At 35.0% G+C, this 19,672-nt stretch overlaps 1 protein-coding gene across 1 annotated transcript in view; it reads right to left on the bottom strand.

Moving 5' to 3' along the window:
- Window positions 1-5,231: 5,231 nt before the first annotated feature.
- The window catches only part of LOC582705 (protein dopey-1), a 43,907-nt gene continuing 29,466 nt past the window's right edge, over window positions 5,232-19,672 (bottom strand). Inside the window, 7 exon segments of the mRNA XM_030994912.1 lie at window positions 5,232-9,184; window positions 9,901-10,006; window positions 10,703-10,905; window positions 11,621-11,704; window positions 17,714-17,919; window positions 18,512-18,573; window positions 19,184-19,333. Of these exon segments, the coding sequence (XP_030850772.1) occupies window positions 8,849-9,184; window positions 9,901-10,006; window positions 10,703-10,905; window positions 11,621-11,704; window positions 17,714-17,919; window positions 18,512-18,573; window positions 19,184-19,333 (1,147 nt within the window). The 3' untranslated portion in view covers window positions 5,232-8,848.

Raw genomic sequence — 19,672 nt, 5'->3', positions numbered from 1 at the left:
TTGAAAATTAATGAATTTTGGCCATTTTTCTCAAAAAGGGGCAATTTTCACATTTCACAAAATGATCTGCAAAAACATATATTGAACAGATAGGGGTCAAAGACATCTTCCAGAGATGAAAAAAGGCCTTTTTGAAAATTCATAAATTTTGGCCAAAATGATGGGCTAACCCCTTGCCATTTTTCTCAAAAAGGGGCATTTTTCACGTTGCACAAAATGAACTTTAAAAACATATTTTGCACAGACATGGGTCAAAGACATCTTCTAGAGATGAAAAAAGGCCTTTTTGAAAAGTCATAAATTTTGGCCAAATTTTTTCTCAAAAAGGGTCATTTTTCACATTTCACAAAATGATCTGCAGAAACATATTTTGAACAGACAGGGGTCAAAGACATCTTCTAGAGATGAAAAAAGGCCCTTTTGAAAATTGATGAATTTTGGCCAAAATGATGGGCTAACCCCTTGCCATTTTTCTCAAAAAGCGGCATTTTTCACATTTTACGAAATGATCTGCAAAAACATATTTTCACAGACATGGGTCAAAGACTTCTTCTAGAGATGAAAAAAGGCCTTTTTGAAAATTCTTAAATTTTGGCCAAAATGATGGGCTAACCCCTTGCCATTTTTCTCAAAAAGGGGCATTTTTCACATTGCACAAAATGAACTTTAAAAACATATTTTGCACAGACATGGGTCAAAGATATCTTCTAGAGATGAAAAAAGGCCTTTTTGAAAATTCATGAATTTTGGCCAAAATGATTGCCTAAACCCTTGCCATTTTTCTCAAAAAGGGGCATTTTTCACATTTCACGAAATGATCTGCAAAAGCATATTTTGAACAGACAGGGGTCATAAACATCTTCTAGAGATGAAAAAAGGCCTTTTTGAAAATTAATAAATTTTGGCCAAAATGATGGGCTAACCCCTTGCCTTTTTTTTCAAAAAAGGGGCATTTGTTACATATCACGAAATGATCTTTAAAAACATATTTTGCATAGACATGGGTCAAAGACATCTTCTAGAGATGAAAAAAGGCCTTTTTGAAAATTCATAAATTTTGGCCAAAATGATGGGCTAACCCCTTGCCATTTTTCTCAAAAAGGGGCATTTTTCATATTTCACGAAATGGTCTGCAAAAACAAATTTTAAACAGACAGGGGTCATAAACATCTTCTAGAGATGAAAAAAGGCCTTTTTGAAAATTAATTTTGGCCAAAATGATGGGCTAACCCCTTGCCATTTTTCTCAAAAAGGGGCATTTTTCACATTTCACGAAATGATCTGCAAAAACATATTTTAAACAGACAGGGGTCATAGACATCTTCTAGAGATGAAAAAAGGCCTGTTTGAAAATTAATGAATTTTGGCCAAAATGATGGGCTAACCCCTTGCCATTTTTCTCAAAAAGGGGCATTTTTCACATTGCACAAAATGAACTTTAAAAACATATTTTGCACAGACATGGGTCAAAGATATCTTCTAGAGATGAAAAAAGGCCTTTTTGAAAATTCATGAATTTTGGCCAAAATGATTGCCTAAACCCTTGCCATTTTTCTCAAAAAGGGGCATTTTTCACATTTCACGAAATGATCTGCAAAAGCATATTTTGAACAGACAGGGGTCATAAACATCTTCTAGAGATGAAAAAAGGCCTTTTTGAAAATTAATAAATTTTGGCCAAAATGATGGGCTAACCCCTTGCCTTTTTTTTCAAAAAAGGGGCATTTGTTACATATCACGAAATGATCTTTAAAAACATATTTTGCATAGACATGGGTCAAAGACATCTTCTAGAGATGAAAAAAGGCCTTTTTGAAAATTCATAAATTTTGGCCAAAATGATGGGCTAACCCCTTGCCATTTTTCTCAAAAAGGGGCATTTTTCATATTTCACGAAATGGTCTGCAAAAACAAATTTTAAACAGACAGGGGTCATAAACATCTTCTAGAGATGAAAAAAGGCCTTTTTGAAAATTAATTTTGGCCAAAATGATGGGCTAACCCCTTGCCATTTTTCTCAAAAAGGGGCATTTTTCACATTTCACGAAATGATCTGCAAAAACATATTTTAAACAGACAGGGGTCATAGACATCTTCTAGAGATGAAAAAAGGCCTGTTTGAAAATTAATGAATTTTGGCCAAAATGATGGGCTAACCCCTTGCCTTTTTTCTCAAAAAGGGGCAATTTTCACATTTCACGAAATGATCTTTAAAAACATATTTTGCATAGACAGGGGTCAAAGACATCTTCTAGAGATGAAAAAAAGGCCTTTTTGAAAAGTCATAAATTTTGGCCAAATTTTTTCTCCAAAAGGGGCATTTTTCACATTTCACAAAATGATCTGCAGAAACATATTTTGAACAGACAGGGGTCAAAGACATCTTCTAGAGATGAAAAAAGGCCTTTTTGAAAATTCATAAATTTTGGCCAAAATGATGGGCTAACCCCTTGCCATTTTTCTCAAAAAGGGGCATTTTTCATATTTCACGAAATGATCTGCAAAAACATATTTTAAACAGACAGGGGTCAAAGACATCTTCTAGAGATGAAAAAAGGCCTTTTTGAAAATTCATGAATTTTGGCCAAAATGATGGGCTACCCTTGCCATTTTTCTCAAAAAGGGGCATTTTTCATATTTCACGAAATGATCTGCAAAAACATATTTTAAACAGACAGGGGTCAAAGACATCTTCTAGAGATGAAAAAAGGCCTTTTTGAAAATTAATAAATTTTGGCCAAAATGATGGGCCAACCCCTTGCCATTTTTCTCAAAAAGGGGCAATTTTCACATTTCACGAAATGATCTGCAAAAACATATTTTGAACAGACAGGGGTCAAAGACATCTTCTAGAGATGAAAAAAAGGCCTTTTTGAAAATTCATAAATTTTGGCCAAAATGATGGGTTAACCCCTTGCCTTTTTTTTCAAAAAAGAGGCATTTGTTACATATCACGAAATGATCTTTAAAAACATATTTTGCATAGACATGGGTCAAAGACATCTTCTAGAGATGAAAAAGGGCCTTTTTGAAAATTAATAAATTTTGGCCAAAATGATGGGCTAACCCCTTGCCGTTTTTTTTTTTCAAAAAAGGGGCATTTGTTACATATCACGAAATGACCTTTAAAAACTTATTTTGCATAGACATGGGTCAAAGACATCTTCTAGAGATGAAAAAAGGCCTTTTTGAAAATTAATAAATTTTGGCCAAAATGATGGGCCAACCCCTTGCCATTTTTCTCAAAAAGGGGCATTTTTCATATTTCACGAAATGATCTGCAAAAACATATTTTAAACAGACAGGGGTCAAAGACATCTTCTAGAGATGAAAAAAGGCCTTTTTGAAAATTCATGAATTTTGGCCAAAATGATGGGCTACCCTTGCCATTTTTCTCAAAAAGGGGCATTTTTCATATTTCACGAAATGATCTGCAAAAACATATTTTAAACAGACAGGGGTCATAAACATCTTCTAGAGATGAAAAAAGGCCTGTTTGAAAATTAATGAATTTTGGCCAAAATGATGGGCTAACCCCTTGCCTTTTTTCTCAAAAAGGGGCAATTTTCACATTTCACGAAATGATCTTTAAAAACATATTTTGCATAGACAGGGGTCAAAGACATCTTCTAGAGATGAAAAAAAGGCCTTTTTGAAAAGTCATAAATTTTGGCCAAATTTTTTCTCCAAAAGGGGCATTTTTCACATTTCACAAAATGATCTGCAGAAACATATTTTGAACAGACAGGGGTCAAAGACATCTTCTAGAGATGAAAAAAGGCCTTTTTGAAAATTCATAAATTTTGGCCAAAATGATGGGCTAACCCCTTGCCATTTTTCTCAAAAAGGGGCATTTTTCACATTTCACGAAATGATCTGCAAAAACATATTTTAAACAGACAGGGGTTAAAGACATCTTCTAGAGATGAGAAAAGGCCTTTTTGAAAATTCATAAATTTTGGCCAAAATGATGGGCTACCCCCTTGCCATTTTTCTCAAAAAGGGGCAATTTTCACATTTCACAAAATGATCTGCAAAAACATATTTTGAACAGACAGGGGTCAAAGACATCTTCTAGAGATGAAAAAAGGCCTTTTTGAAAATTCATGAATTTTGGCCAAAATGATGGGCTAAACCCTTGCCATTTTTCTCAAAAAGGGGCATTTTTCACATTTCACGAAATGATCTGCAAAAACATAGTTTGAACAGACAGGGGTCAAAGACATCTTCTAGAGATGAAAAAAGGCCTTTTTGAAAATTCATAAATTTTGGCCAAAATGATGGGCTAACCCCTTGCCATTTTTCTCAAAAAGGGGCATTTTTCACATTTCACGAAATGATCTGCAAAAACATATTTTGAACAGACAGGGGTCAAAGACATCTTCTAGAGATGAAAAAAGGCCTTTTTGAAAATTCATAAATTTTGACCAAAATGATGGGCTAACCCCTTGCCATTTTTCTCAAAAAGGGGCATTTTTCACATTTCACAAAATGATCTGCAAAAACATATTTTGAACAGACAGGGGTCAAAGACATCTTTGACAGTTGAAAAAAGGCCTTTTGAAAATTGATAAATTTTGGCAAAATAATCTGCAGTTACATATTTTGAATTAAAGGCATCGTTATCAATGTTAATACTGAGATGCACGGCCCTATGACTTATCGGTGTATGTGATATGGTGTAATATTGAAGCCCTAAAAAAATTGTGATTCAAAATGATCAAGAAGTGCCTTAAAAGTGTAAAAATCTTTGAGTGACCAGCTTTACCATACTGATTTTCCCCAATAGACTGTAGTGCTATGAATACCTTTAGGAAAACGCAAAACTTGATTTCGATTTCTAATCATAAATATCTTGATAATCAGACACGCGATCAGCTTGTAAAAGTCATGGGGTTTCCGACTGACCGTCTCAAGGTTTATAATTATCATTGCAGCATGAGCTAAATCCAGGATTTTGTTTAGAATCTGAGATAAAATTACCCAATCCCTTTAACAGGGGTCATAGACACCTTCCACAGATGAGATGAGGCCTCTTTGAAAATGTTCGAATTTTAACCCACAATGATGGGCTAACCTCTTGCCATTTATTTATCTTTTTTTTGTTGAGAGAGAGAGAGAGACAAGAGAGATTTAAGAGATGGCTGGATGGAAAAAGAACTAAAATCAAAAGACATGTGATTGAGAGTTAGAGAGGGCTACAACACAATAATGAACACAGAATAAACTTGTGTTGTCATACAAAGTGCATCAAATCTACTTTGTTTCTGTATTTATTCCCATAAACTCCATTTATCTCCTCCAATTTAGAACGTACAATAGGCAGCCACACTGAAAACATCAAGCCTTTAAAGACAACATACAGACTTCTGTCATAGAATATTCTAAACACTTGCATGTACAACTGTTAACTTTTTAACTTTCTTTGTTAAACAATTTCTTTTACATAGAGCCACTTCATTTTTCATTAAGCCGATTAACAAAGTATAGAATCTTTATCCACAAAATAAGAAAGAGTAGATTATACATGTACATATAGAAAGGCAAGTACGTTTGTACATTCATGTTAAATAAATGTCCAAAGGAATTCATCCATATACAAGTACTGAAGGCTCATATAGCATATCAATAAAAACTATTGTCTTTCAAATAAATTTAAAATGAAAGAAAGAAGATTAAAATGCTAAATATTATCGAAATTTTCTTCTTGGTTCACATGATATGCCTGTAGACTTGTACATGTTGTTTTATTCATGAATATGTTAATGTATAAATCTAATAATTTGAATATAAGATACGAAAATTTTCTTTTCACCAAATATGTACACATAAATAATGAGGTCACTTGCAGTGATATGAAGTATACACCATAACATTTCAGAACAATATGGTCCTATGCTATCCACTCTGTTGAGTATTCTATTCTATTTTTCACTGCCTATGTCATCCAATGCACATGCTTTGAAAAGAGAGTTTAATATATAACAAGCAGCATATAATAATCTATATTCAAAACAATATTACAGGTAGATAAATAAAACACGTTATATTCTTTCAGTTATACATTCCCATGAACATAAAAAACATTGATATAAACTTTCTGATGATTGAATTGTTTGCTTTTCAAAGATTTACAAACTCTTCATATTAAGAGGTACATGTATGTAAACTACCTCACTCAACTCTTTCTGCACTTTTTGTCAATTTTCTTTTGGATAAAAGAACCTCGAAACAGATTAATTAGGAAAGAAAAGATAAATTTCTTGTTAAATCATCTGATCGCCTACATGTAAATCACCATATTTGTGTCCATGTATCTCTAAGGCAATATTGACTTCAACCAAGAGTTTAACAAAAATTAAATGTTTTTATCTACGACTGCATGGAGCTGAGAAATACTATACTTCTTGAACAGATCTTGTTACATATTAAAGGCTTCACAAATATTAATAATGAAATAATTTATGAATATTTACATATCATTCTCCTGCTGTTGACTTTATTACAACAGAATAAACGGAGTCAATCGATCTCTTGAGAGAACAGAAAGTCATCTTTTCGACAAAATGTTGTAAAGCACAAGTTATTTAATGTCAGTGAAACTGCTCAATTTAGAATAATGAGTCTAAATTTTTATCCAATCTTGTTCATATATCCTAAGGATGATAGACTATACATGTACTTGTACAATGTTTTATCTCGTTTCATATTTTTCTTTACAGTGAAATATTCGAACATTATGTTACGTACATGAAATATTTGATGTATGAAACAAAATAAAATCCCTATGAAAAGAATTTTTTTTTTTTTTTACTAAACTTTATAAAATGGAATGGTATGAATAATAGAAACATAATAAAAATAACAGGCAATTATTATTTCTTTTCAGAAAATGGCACTTAACTTTTACATGTCTTTGACAGGAATATTAATATAAATAAAAACAAAGACTGTAATTGTAAATTGGAACGCAATGGAATCTCTGTATGAAGGAATCAGTGTTACGTACGATGAAATGACATGCATAACATCAATGAGGTTAAGAGCATCGATGAGCCCACTTACAGTTCAAACTTTAATGTCAGTTACACAAACATTGCTTGGGGAACATACGTACGATACAAAGTTCATCTGGCAGCATGGGACCTCAGGTTATACAGTTAAGTTGCAGAAAGTCATCCATTAATCAACCAATCAATCAATCAAACATATAATTTTTCTAGCAGTATACATGTACATGTAGATCACATATAATCATACCACTGACAGTACAAGTATGGCAAAATTACATCCAAATATCATTAATTGAACTACAGGTACTGCTTCTAAGAGTGAAGGGGCTATGTTATTTATGGACTTTGTAACCCTTTCGGTTCGAATCTATGTAGATGTTACATGTATTCAGAACATCTCAATTCACTTTCATTTGGTGTGGCACTACACACAGCATACATGTATATTCTATCTTACAATCATTTCCATACACGTATCACATTCAATGGCATATTTTTCAGGCACATCTTTAATTTGAATGAAAATAAAACAAAAATATTGCACTACAGAGAACCTGGACAAATCCATCATTGGAAAAGGTGAACTTCTTTCAAGGCTTTTGCAATATTCCACTCATAAACAAACCATCATGTCTGTCATGACACCCATGGCTCACTCACTCACACCGGGTACTAGGAAACATGTTTGTTTTTCTGGTGGATTACATCAATAAATCTCTTAATCATTGTAAGATCTATCTACCTCGCCAAATAATTAAATCATTTATATTCAGGACATTCGTGAATGAATAGGATGAATTCAATTCTGATAAACTGCATGACGTCATTTGGAATGCATAATATATTCCCCTTAAATAAGTAACATATCTAAAATCTTATGTCCAAGCTCAGTATACATATTCTTCCAAGTTTCAACACTGACATCTTTTATTGTATATACACACCTCCATGTGTATACATACAAAAGCTTTAGATAATTTGTAAAAGAAAAATTGTAAAGAAAAATGCCCAATACAAGTAAAAGGTAAATATCTTTGAGGAATTTGATATATTAGAGCAAAATAGACAAAAAGACAAAAAAGAGCAAGCATGCATTAACAATGAAAGCAATTAAAGGAAAATCTAAAATATTGGTAATCCTGAAATTCTGCTAGAATTAACAGAAATCAATTTTGGTTATATAAGGTTCCATAAGTTCATCATCATGGTCTGTTTTTGAACCTCCAATAATATATTTGCACATTGATGCAGCATCTCCTTCAATTTTGAAGCAAACAATTTTCTTTTAATAGAAATTAATAGGAATGAATATCAGTTGGTTTTGACATAAATAGCAACAAAATAACCGTCACCTAATTTCACCAAGCATATGCTTGTACTTGTGGTTCAGTTTCTCTTGTTAACACTTCAGCTCCTCTACATACATACATCTCTTGTTCTTAATTGCATGTATACCTTTGCCCCTGGCATAAAGAGGTAGATCTTTAGAACAGGTCTTCAGTCACAGAAGGAGGACTTTTACATCAGTCGTGTTGTTCAACTAGGAAAACCTAGCAACTGTCAAAAGGATCTCCTTTCTTTTTGTTATAATGGTCTTTTTGTGTGGTATTGCCTATACATCGTGTTGCAAGATACTGGCATCATAAAAGGAATGAAACCTGTGTTTAGCAACCATGTGTAAAGAAATATGACCTGTCTATAAAGACCATGTGTCTTGTCTTCTGTGAGAAGTTTTGCACAGGTTTGACTGTATCACACTCGAGATGGCAAACTCTTTATCTTCCCATCCTCCATCTTTCTTCCCATCTAGTTTGAGTTCCATCCTCACTGCATCATCACGCTATGAGGAGGAAATCTCTTTCCACCAGATGTTCTATCAGCTCGTCATCAGCCATGGCAGACTGGACACTGCTCTCCTTCTTGTCCCAGACGACAACCACCTCCTCCTCGTCATCAGCCCGGCCGTTACTCTGCCTGTTGTCATGGCTACCGGAGGGCGTGGTCGGTCCCTGAGATGATGTGGTCCGAGGTCTGGCAGTGGATGACTGCTGCATGCTGCATAGCGTGTTGAAGAAAGGCATGAGCTCTTCCACTGAGCGGATGTGATGCATGGCCAACAGAGGGCGCCCTTGGCTAGTCCTCTGCATGATGGTGTGGTTCAGACTCTGGTCCTGAAAAAAATTGAAAGAAAAAATATTTAATAACAATAATAGCTCACATTTCTAATGCACCTAATACTTTGTTTCTAGGCGCAGTACATATTATTACCCCTGTCATCGGATTCAGGCTTACCCACACACAATGTATGCACATTCTCCACTCCCTGGGGAGTATTACAGCCAGTCGGCATTTACAAGCGCGACTAGCTCATCAATGTTGGGACTACTACACAGTAAGTCCATAAAAGGTGAATACATGTACATGTACATACATTGTTTTGTTCCTCTCTGTAACAGGTTAAGGGATATCTTACATTTATGACATGAATATTTTGACACAAAAGTTTATCTCATAGATCATTATCTTGAATGAAGTTGGTTGAAATCTCTTTAAGAATATTCAATGGTGAGTCGATGTATCAATATAGTTAAGTCAAGCATGTATACTCTCATAACAGTTTTATTTATGTTCATATTTCCAGTTGAATTTGTAATATGTCCTTTTCCAATTGGTTTGAAATTTGACATTATCATCACTATTCACACCAACATTGTACATATCATCTCTAGATTAAATCAAATGTTCAGAGTTATAATATGATATTATCCTTACATATTATTTATGAAACAATCTTCATCTTGTACAGAATACATGCAAGTCTGAGCATTATACATTGAAGCACCACAATACATTGTTATGATATCAGAGTTGAGTGAATGATTTGTACCTGTTTCTTCTTGGCTCTAAGCAGCTTGGTGACCCTGGCAATATGAGGAACAAATCTGGTCTGAGAATCACCCTCATTGCTCTCACCAACAAATGCCCACTTGTAACTGCATGTAGAAAAAATTATAATAATACCATAACAAAAAATAACATACAAAATGGCATATGAAGGTAATTATCATCATGTTGTCCGAGGAAGGGCACCAAAATCAAATTTCTTGACTCTATACATGTAACTGTTCAAACCACCAAAAAACAGAGTCCAACCCGACAGAATTTGGAAAGAAAAATCTTTTTCTTGTGGTCTGTTTTAGGTCTGGTGTCTCAGTCTGGCTTGTTAATATGCTGGGGTATAGGTTTCGATTACTAAACAATTATTATCATTGTTTTCAAATTTGTATGATACACAGACTAATAAAATGTAGTTAAACTTAAATACCTTTTTCTCACAGTGTTTATCTGTTGTATGTCATTATTCCACAAAGTAGGGTTGCCACATATCAATGAACAAATTATTAAAGTACAATTATAGTAACTCGCTTCTGACGAGTAATAATTTCTTTGTATGTTTCTAAACATCCTCATACATGCCAACATTTGAAAATCAGAAATCTGTACAAATTATGCTATTTTAAAAAAAAAGAGGAACAATCCTAACTCTCCTATTCAATACTACAGACAAATTTGTACAGGAAGAGGAACACCTGCATTAAAATGATAATTATCTTCTCCCAAAAAGAGGAATGTTCCTCTTTAATCTGAACAGTTGGCATGTATGCATCCCTGATGAGTGTAGAACTTACACTTGGAACTGAGGAAGCGATTCCGAAGGCAAGCAGAGTGCGAGGTCAAGGAACTTTGAAGCAGCGAGGTAGAGATTAAGGAATGTCTTCAATGCGTTGCCTCCATTGGAACCCAGCTGGAAGAAACTGACCAGTGCTGACCGTTTGGAACCATCCTGGGCGCTCTTAGCTAACTGCTCCTCCATGTGAAGGAATACTTGAACCTAACAAGATCAAAACAGATTATAACACTTATGAGGAGGGTGACAAAAGCAATAATGAACATCAAAACAATATTCAATGTCTAGACTATGCCATGGACTAGAAATAGCCTGGCCCTGTGTTACAGCATTATTTTCTCTTACAAAATTTCTCCCATAAAGCTTATTAACGTTACAGACACACACACAAACAAAAATCTGTATCAATTTTATGGCTTCAATGCAAGGAGAGAATAGGACATCGGGTTTAGTACATCTTCAAATTGATTATCCACTATTAGAATTTGTATCTTCTTACCGGTATATATTTTGTCCTTTTTTCTTCTAATTTCTCACTTCTTTTGACATTTTTTTTATTGGTTATCCTGTTTTCAGTGACACATACTCTAGCAACTGATTCTGAATTTAGTTATTTGGTATTCTACAAATACATGTACCTTGAACATGGACATGGTAGCCCCTTGGGAACTGTAACTCATGGAAATGGTGATTTATAGATAATCATAATAACCAAATCTAATCTGAACAGACAAGTTTTCACTGCAATAATTAAAAAAACTCATAAACCTTGGGTTGTTTCACAAAACTTGCTATCAGTGACAAATGGCAGTTTTTGTTATAAGCTATGGAAATCCTTGCCTCTGATTGGTTATCAGCAGGTTTGTCATTGAAAAAAGGTTTGTGAAACACCCCCCTGATCTATCACAAGGATATTTACCATCTCAGTGATCATGGTGGGCCAGAGACCGGTCAGGTGATGAGGGGACACCCGAAGAAGGAGAACTCGGAAGAACATAAACACCTGCAGAATGACAAGAAACAAATAATGATGAAATATGTCTGAAATTATTAGTACATGCTATCTCTTCATTTAATAGCTAGATATACATTTATAAATGGCAGTTCTCTTTAGTCACAATTCTGTCTTTAAGGGCTGTGATGGCAGGGGAGCTATAGCTATTTTCGGGCGCGTATCGAACAAGACGAAAGAATCATATCGAGCAAGCCGAGGAGAGCCAACATGATTTCTTAAATCATATTACCGAAATAATGTTTTACTTCGGCGGGGGTAGGGGGGGGGGGGGGGGTAGGGGACGATGTTAAGCTCCTAATGCCGCTTGAATGCCCAGAAAATATGCTTCTATGTATATCGTATGATTCAAGATGAGAGCAAATTAAAGACATGCAAACCAATGAATCACACTTTTAAAGCAATTCAACAGACTTCTTGGTAAATGACTTAACAAATACATGTACCAACAATAATGTTGACCTGATTGAGAAAGATTAGAGCCCAAGCTGAGTTTTGTTTGTCATTTTGCTTGAACTCTGTGTAGCTTCCGAGTTTAATTTTGTTCACCTCTCTATAAGTATTGCATGATGATCATGATGACAATGTATTTATCATTGTTCACAATTCAGCTCCATTTTGACATGATGATAATGGAAGTTGTAATATTTGTTTTGACATTGACTGAATGGTTAAGATATTATATACATGTAAATAACAGGTGTGTCTTATACTTTAGTCACACAGACTAGGCAGATACCAAACTGACATATTTTTTTTGTTTAAAATATATGGATTTAAAACAAATATATAAATAACCCCCCTCTCCCCCCCAAAAAAAAAATTTGGCATGTTTTTTATATGGATATTAAAACCAAACCAAACGAAAGTGATAGATATCAGGAGTGATCTGTAGGGCATTTTAAATAACTTTACACAGCTTTACACAACAAATTTACAGTGTATGCGCTTGGAGAGCAAAATAATTATTCTGTTTTATTTACTAATGTAAAGTGCTTTGAGCATATTTATGTAAAGGCGCTATATACCAATGTAAGATCTAAGCCCGACGTTCAAAAGGTTTTGCAACTGAAACTAAAGTTAGTCTTCACCCACCCATTTTTGTTATAAAGAAATCTAGACAATGAGTAATTTCAAAAGTTAAATTAAGTGGTTTGTTTGTTAGTCTTCAAGTCTCTTACAGATCATCTTTCAATGATATTTATACAATTAAAATAAAAGTGATCACTTGTGACTGACTGGTTAAGCTGTGATTTGGCGCTTTAGCCTAGTTGCCGATTAACGATCAATATCTGACACTTGATACCCTCAAGAGGGTAATATCTGAAACCATGGCTAATTTGTATCTTTACATACATGTAATATGAAAAGAAAGTAAGACAATGGCCTTTTTTTATTCACGCCTCAAACAGATAATGTTCCAACATAATTATTCACATAAAATTAAAGTGATCACTTGTAGTTGGATTGTCAAGCTGTGATTGGGCGAGTTGTAATAGGTTGGTGGATACAGCTTCATGCTCTGAAAGTATCTTCCAAAAGATATATTGGTACTTTGTGGACGTCTTCATATATCATGTCGAGTCTAACTGCTCTATATACCTGCACATCTGAGTTCTCACTCTTCAAAAGCCAGTTAGTTCACAAACTTAACATTTAGAATATTGTCAAGAATGTTTTTGATCCTCACCATGAAACTATTTCTACTTCTTTTCATTCTGCAAGTTTTCTATCAGAAGTCTATTTCTACTGAAGTTTGTGGTAATTATATATACCAATCTTTCGAGGGAGTTATTGGCAAAAATGTCTCTGTTAAATTTAAGGTTACACAATCACTGCTTACAATGCAAAGTCTACGGTGGACGAAATATCGGAATATTATACTTGGGACGTACGACAGTTCCAGTCGTAATTTCACACGCTTTGTGGGTAATGAACGTTTTACATTGGCTAAAGGATTCGATGACAACACTTTTGAAATATCTATAGAACTCGCACAAGAAACAGATTCAGGGACTCACAGCATTTACATTTACAACGGGCTTCGTTCAGTATGTTTGGCTTTCCAACTAACTTTAATAGTGTATAATAGCAACCCTACTTGCAATGCTCTTCTTTACCATACAGCGGGTAAGGTAGAGTTGTCTTGTCGCTGGATCCAGTTTGATAAAGGAGACTACGCAGAGATTGTATCGAGAGAAAGTGTAGTATCCAAGGATGTGACTGGAATGAACTATTTGGGTTATGTCCACAGGAAAATAACTAACACCTTCAGCGTTTATGTGACAATGAAAAACCTACTGGCTGGAAATGAATTGCCCGTCAAATGTTTATTTGTTCATGGACAGTTGACTGTGAATAAGACGTGTGATTTTCCATCAATGATGCAACACACGATTCGGAACGACCAAACTGAGCAGTTCATGATTGAGCGTTGCGTTCCAAGTAAGCATATTTCCCCTACGTGGTGGTACAGTGTTGATGAAACATTGATCCCTCTCAAATCTACAACAAATTATACTTTGTCTAACATTCATAATATCGTTTTCTTTTATGGAGAACAGGATGATCACTCAAATATGATCCTACATAGCATGGACAAATTACATTTATTGGACTACCGGTTCAGTAATATTTCGTTCATTGTTGAATCTAGCAACAACACACAACGGCAAGCACATTCAACAGAAAATCTGCAATGCAAAACCCTCACTGTGACCGTCAACGTAACAGCTCTTACAATGATTTCTACTTCAAATTTCACAAGGCCTAGTGCTCCATTAGCCGACATGGCAACTACTGAAAGTACATTTCCAAATACATATATTGCCGAAGGTCATACAACACGTTGGATCTTCGTGACTGCGGGAGTAGCATCAACGCTTGGATTCATAATTTGCATTTGTTTTACAAAACTGTATGGCATGTTCCGAGAAAAATATAAGACGATGGGTCTTCAAAGGAGTTCAGCGACTGCAGTAGTTGAAGATAACGCAGAATCTGTGGGGATGGTCACCCAGTCACCTCGACCTGATGAACGTTCTCTTCCACATGGGACTGTCTCAAATCAGCCATTAGAAGATATGTCAATTAATGATCCACGGTTTGATTCCCTGCATTCTGGTCGGCACATTACATCAAGCCTTCCTGCCTCTCAGTCATTGGTAAAGAAAGAGGACAATTCTACTTCACATCTCACAAACAACTGCAGTGAAGCTAACTTTGCCTCTTCAAGACTTCTTGGTAATTCTAGACGCATCTACGAAAACTCGGGAGGAAATACTCCCAATGATGGAGAGATCCGAAAGACACACACTCCGAGTACAGTCATTGGGAGTGGGTCATCTCTGGAAATCACTTATTGTTCTGTGGATGATATTGATGGCTCCCCCTTGAAAACTGAGATGGAAGATCTGCCGTTGTCATCGACTCCCATGAAACGGACCCTCCGATTCAGTGGCCACAAGGATTGCAAGAGTCCATTCAGTATCAGTGAAGGGACTCTACCACCTGTTACACCAACTAATGCGCAGAAAGACGTATCGGTCAAACCGATGGTAGACGTGGAGGGCCTTTACGCCAATCTTGACATGAGCCGAAAGACCAAGAAGATCTATCCCTCTGCAGCATCCAGAGGTGCTACCAAGCAGCATGATCAAGGAGACAGAGCTCCAAAGAATGACTGGGGGAATCTGAAGATAGCAATAAATCAGACAAATCGTGTTGCAGAAAATGATGTAGACCCTGATGTTCTTGTCGATGTTCCTATCTATGGTAACAGTGCGAGCATTCTTAATCTTGAATATAAATCTGCTGAAGAATACTCTTTGTATGAGAATTTTTCTGGAGAACAGTATAATTGAAGACAGTGCAGAACTACATGCAGCCATGGATACCTTAAACAGATTCATAATGGATACACAATGCACTGTATATTTTATAATTATAACAAGATTAGTAATATGAAGCAAAAAAAAGGGTAACTATAAATAATGTCTTCATTTAAATGCACACATTATAGTCTCCAGCATCAATGGAGTTTGAAGTTGATGATGTATTTAAAACCTATGAGATACATGTATAAAGACATTGGTGTGTGTGTGTGTATTGGGTTTTTACAGACGTGTATCAATCAGATATGATTATTTACGTCTGGGACCGACCTTTAAACGTCACCATCCGAAAGACGTGACTCAGTTTCGAACCTACGTCCTCGGCTGAATCAGTTTGTAACTTCCACTTTTTTTTAGCTGGATTACAGGCGCACGCCACAACGCCTAGTTGGATATATTACATTCCAATACAAGGTCTTATGATGTATAGCCGGTAACGGTTATCTGCTTTATGCAATTGTTCCAACATTTAAAGTTCTACACAAGCAAACACATTTATCATGTGATTTTCATGTAGGAATCTTGGATAATATTATTCTATCTCACAGCGTTAATCGGATTGCAAGTTCCTAATTATTTCACAGATTTGCGTAACGTTAATCGCATCGTGGGTTATCGGCTAAAAAGAGTGTATATGCAGGTAAGTTCAACGCTATAATAAACTCTTAAATCATTGAATATAAAGAAGCAAATGCGGGTCTTGTTGAAAAGATAATTCCCAGTAGAGACCATTTTTAGCTAAAAGTCTATCGGATGTCATGATAAATATTTTCCTTCTGTCATTGAGAAGACGATTTATTTTTCCTCACGAGCTAAATTTCTTTACATAAGATGAGAACACTCAAGAAATTATTTATTATTGCTCGTCAAATTAATCATTATAACTTCTAGATTCATGCCTTATGTCTTCATTCATTTCAAGAAATGGTGTGGGAAGGATGCTAAAGTTTGTCTTCATCAATGTTCAAAACTAAAGAAAACCAGCAAATGACCTTTATGTAGATTCATAAACTCCGCCCATCACAAACCACTTCTTTTATTTTAAATTATTGTTGGTCTAAGTTAGTTTCCAAACGAAAGATGGGCAGGTAATGTAATCATCATAATTGCCTGAGAGAATGTAAGGTGATATATGAATATGAAACGACTCAGATAAACCACAAAGGTTGATTGCATACATTGCTCTAAAAAAAACATATTTAACAAAGAGATCATACCGAGCAAGTGTGCTATATCAAATGACAAGGGGACAAGAATGGAATATGTACATTTTCTACAATACAATCACTTTTGATTAGAAAAGACCACAATTTAGGTGCTGTTTCTGACGTTTGCAAGTTAAAATACTCAAAAGTCGCATCATGTTGGTAAGGTACTGATGGTAATCTGGTCCCATTCGGTATGATCTCTTACAGTCTCCAGCTGTACAGGTATTTTGAGGGCCTTTTTTGATCCGAACATAAAGTTGAAATGATATCATCTTTTCTCGATTTTTTTCCACGTAACTTTATTAATTTTTTAATAGATGAGATGAATGAATATACCTAAATAACACTTCAAAGAACTTCAGCACATAATAGCTAATAATAAGCTGGAAAACTTTGTCAAATTATTAGGGATACATCTCGGCTTCTGTAGAAGCCCGTTGTCACAGACTTAACAACTCGCTCGGCTTCTGTAGAAGCCCGTTGTCTCCAAAGTGTTAATATTCCCACAGGGTAAAAGGAGTCATTGAACAATACACATGCAAGCTGGAATATGCATAGATAGGAACAAACAAATGAAGACTGTTATGATGGAGAATGTCTCAACAGAAGGAATACCATGCTTGAACGTGTGTTTTAGAAGAAAAGAGTTAACAAGAGGTTGAAGAAATGTAAGGAATGAAGTATTTTAATAAATAGTAAATTTTAGTAAACATAAATGAATTATTTTAGGATGACAATATGGGGAAGGAAATGAAGAGAACAAATTTATGAAAAAAGAGAGAAAGGAGAAGGCGGGAAAGGGAAATATGATCGAGCTGATAAAGAAGATCAAGAAGAAAACAGGTATCAAAATATAACTTAAAATTCAATTACAGAAGAGACAAAAAAGGGAATCTGACCTGTTCATGAACGACAGGGCTCTGACTAAGTCTCAGACTCTCAGCCAGTCTCTCCTGTATATCTGGTAAGGAGCGTACATACTGATCTCTCTCACTGCAGAAGACTACGAAGCTAAGCCTCTTCAGGAGCTGAGCTCTCTGCTCCATCTCCTGCTCCTTGCTTGCAAAGATACTCAGGGATGTATTCTGTAAGGCTGCTACTCGAGCTGTTAAGCAATAGGGAAATGTACAATGCATCATATTAACTAGAGTCTTACATTATCATATCCATTAGTTGTGGGGTTGTTACAATCCATAGTCCTTTGGAAGTGAATGGAGATTTTGATCATAAACGATATGTGCTATGCACAAACAGAACATTATTATTATTTGATATCATTACAATGAATTTTGTAAGTTTATTCTTTAACCTTTTGCTCCCCTCGTAGTAAAGTGTTGTTTGTTCTCTTGTACTTATAAATGAGTAATTCCTTGTTCTTCATGAAGTCCTGTCTATGTATTATTATGAAATATTTACTTATATTAACATATTCATAAATTTGTGAAAGTAAAAGTAATTGTCATATCTTTTCAGTTGAGGATGAGAAAAAACAAATTCAGTTTTATGAATTGTACAGCTAAAGTAAAATAAACATGTAAAATTAACTGAAACAATAGAATGAAACATTTATTTTTCATATTCCAACGTACAACACAATAAATAGATATGTAATGACTACAACACATTAGAGATATGTGTAGTGAATGTTGGAGGGGGTAAAAGGAGAGATGGAATTAAGATGGACAATTACTACTTACTCATGAGATCTTTGAAAGTTGTTCTGTCATGCGTCATGAGATTATCAATGATACATCTCCACCTGGAATATAAAGTAAAAGACATGGAAGAACATTTTAAAGATGTTTGCCGACACCATAATTCTCACATATCTAGGATCTTTAATGTTCAAAGATGCGTTCTCTACTACTATCATGGCCATTATCATCATTGTCCTCTTCTTCAAAATCAGTCCTTAAATGATGGAAGAACAAATTAAAGTATTAAGAGTATCATAACCAACCATCAATCACTTTAACCCCAAAATGCAATAAAACGATTGCCATCACCATTGCCGTTCCCACCAATGTCATAATGACCACTACCAACATCAGGACCATTACAATAACAATACAAAGATAATAAATGATCAGAAACAATATCATGATTACCACCACTCAATCCTAAATTTTAATCTTTACAGAACAATAAGCGATCCACTGGGCCCCGTCTTAGAAAGAGTTAAAATTGATCCAAATCAATCGCAAGCCCTCCAATCAATCGCAAGTTTGCAGTGTTCTATTTCTTATGTAAATAGTTGCGATTAATATCAATCGTGAATAAGCTGCGATTGATATCAACTCTTTGTAAGATGGGGCCAAGAAGTGAAATTTAATCTGAGTGTTGAATAACATTTCAAAAGTGTATCTCACCCTCCTATACAAGATGTGTCCATCTGAAAGAATGAAGCATCTACCAGCAGATCAAAGGCATCCTTCTTCCAAGCTTTCCTGGTATACTGGTAGTCACTCAGACTTGAGACGAGTGATGTGCAGGCACGGAAACTGGGCATGTTTAGGGCACTATCCAATAGAATAAGAAAGTGGGACGTGTACCTTAGTTTGAAACTCGATCATTTAGCAACTGGCAAGGGATAACAGTACTTGTTAATGATTAATGTAAAGGAGATGACTTCAATTTCATTCAACACAATTTTCATGTACCTATGTCTCGGTATTTACCAGTTTACAGTTGAAATGGATATGCAATATATATATGTACAATGTGTTATTTACTGCACAAGATAACTCAGAAAAAGTAAATGGAATGAAAATTACTTTTCATACTTTGTTATATTTCAACATCCAAACATGACAATCATTTACATGTAGCTTGAAGTTGACACCATCCACTACCATTTT

Source organism: Strongylocentrotus purpuratus, unplaced genomic scaffold, assembly GCF_000002235.5.
Source record: "Strongylocentrotus purpuratus isolate Spur 01 unplaced genomic scaffold, Spur_5.0 spur5_scaffold_21, whole genome shotgun sequence".
In the NCBI taxonomy this organism is placed as follows: Eukaryota; Metazoa; Echinodermata; class Echinoidea; order Camarodonta; family Strongylocentrotidae; genus Strongylocentrotus; species Strongylocentrotus purpuratus.
Note: the sequence above shows the minus strand (reverse complement) of the source record. Positions and strands in the feature narration are given on the sequence as shown.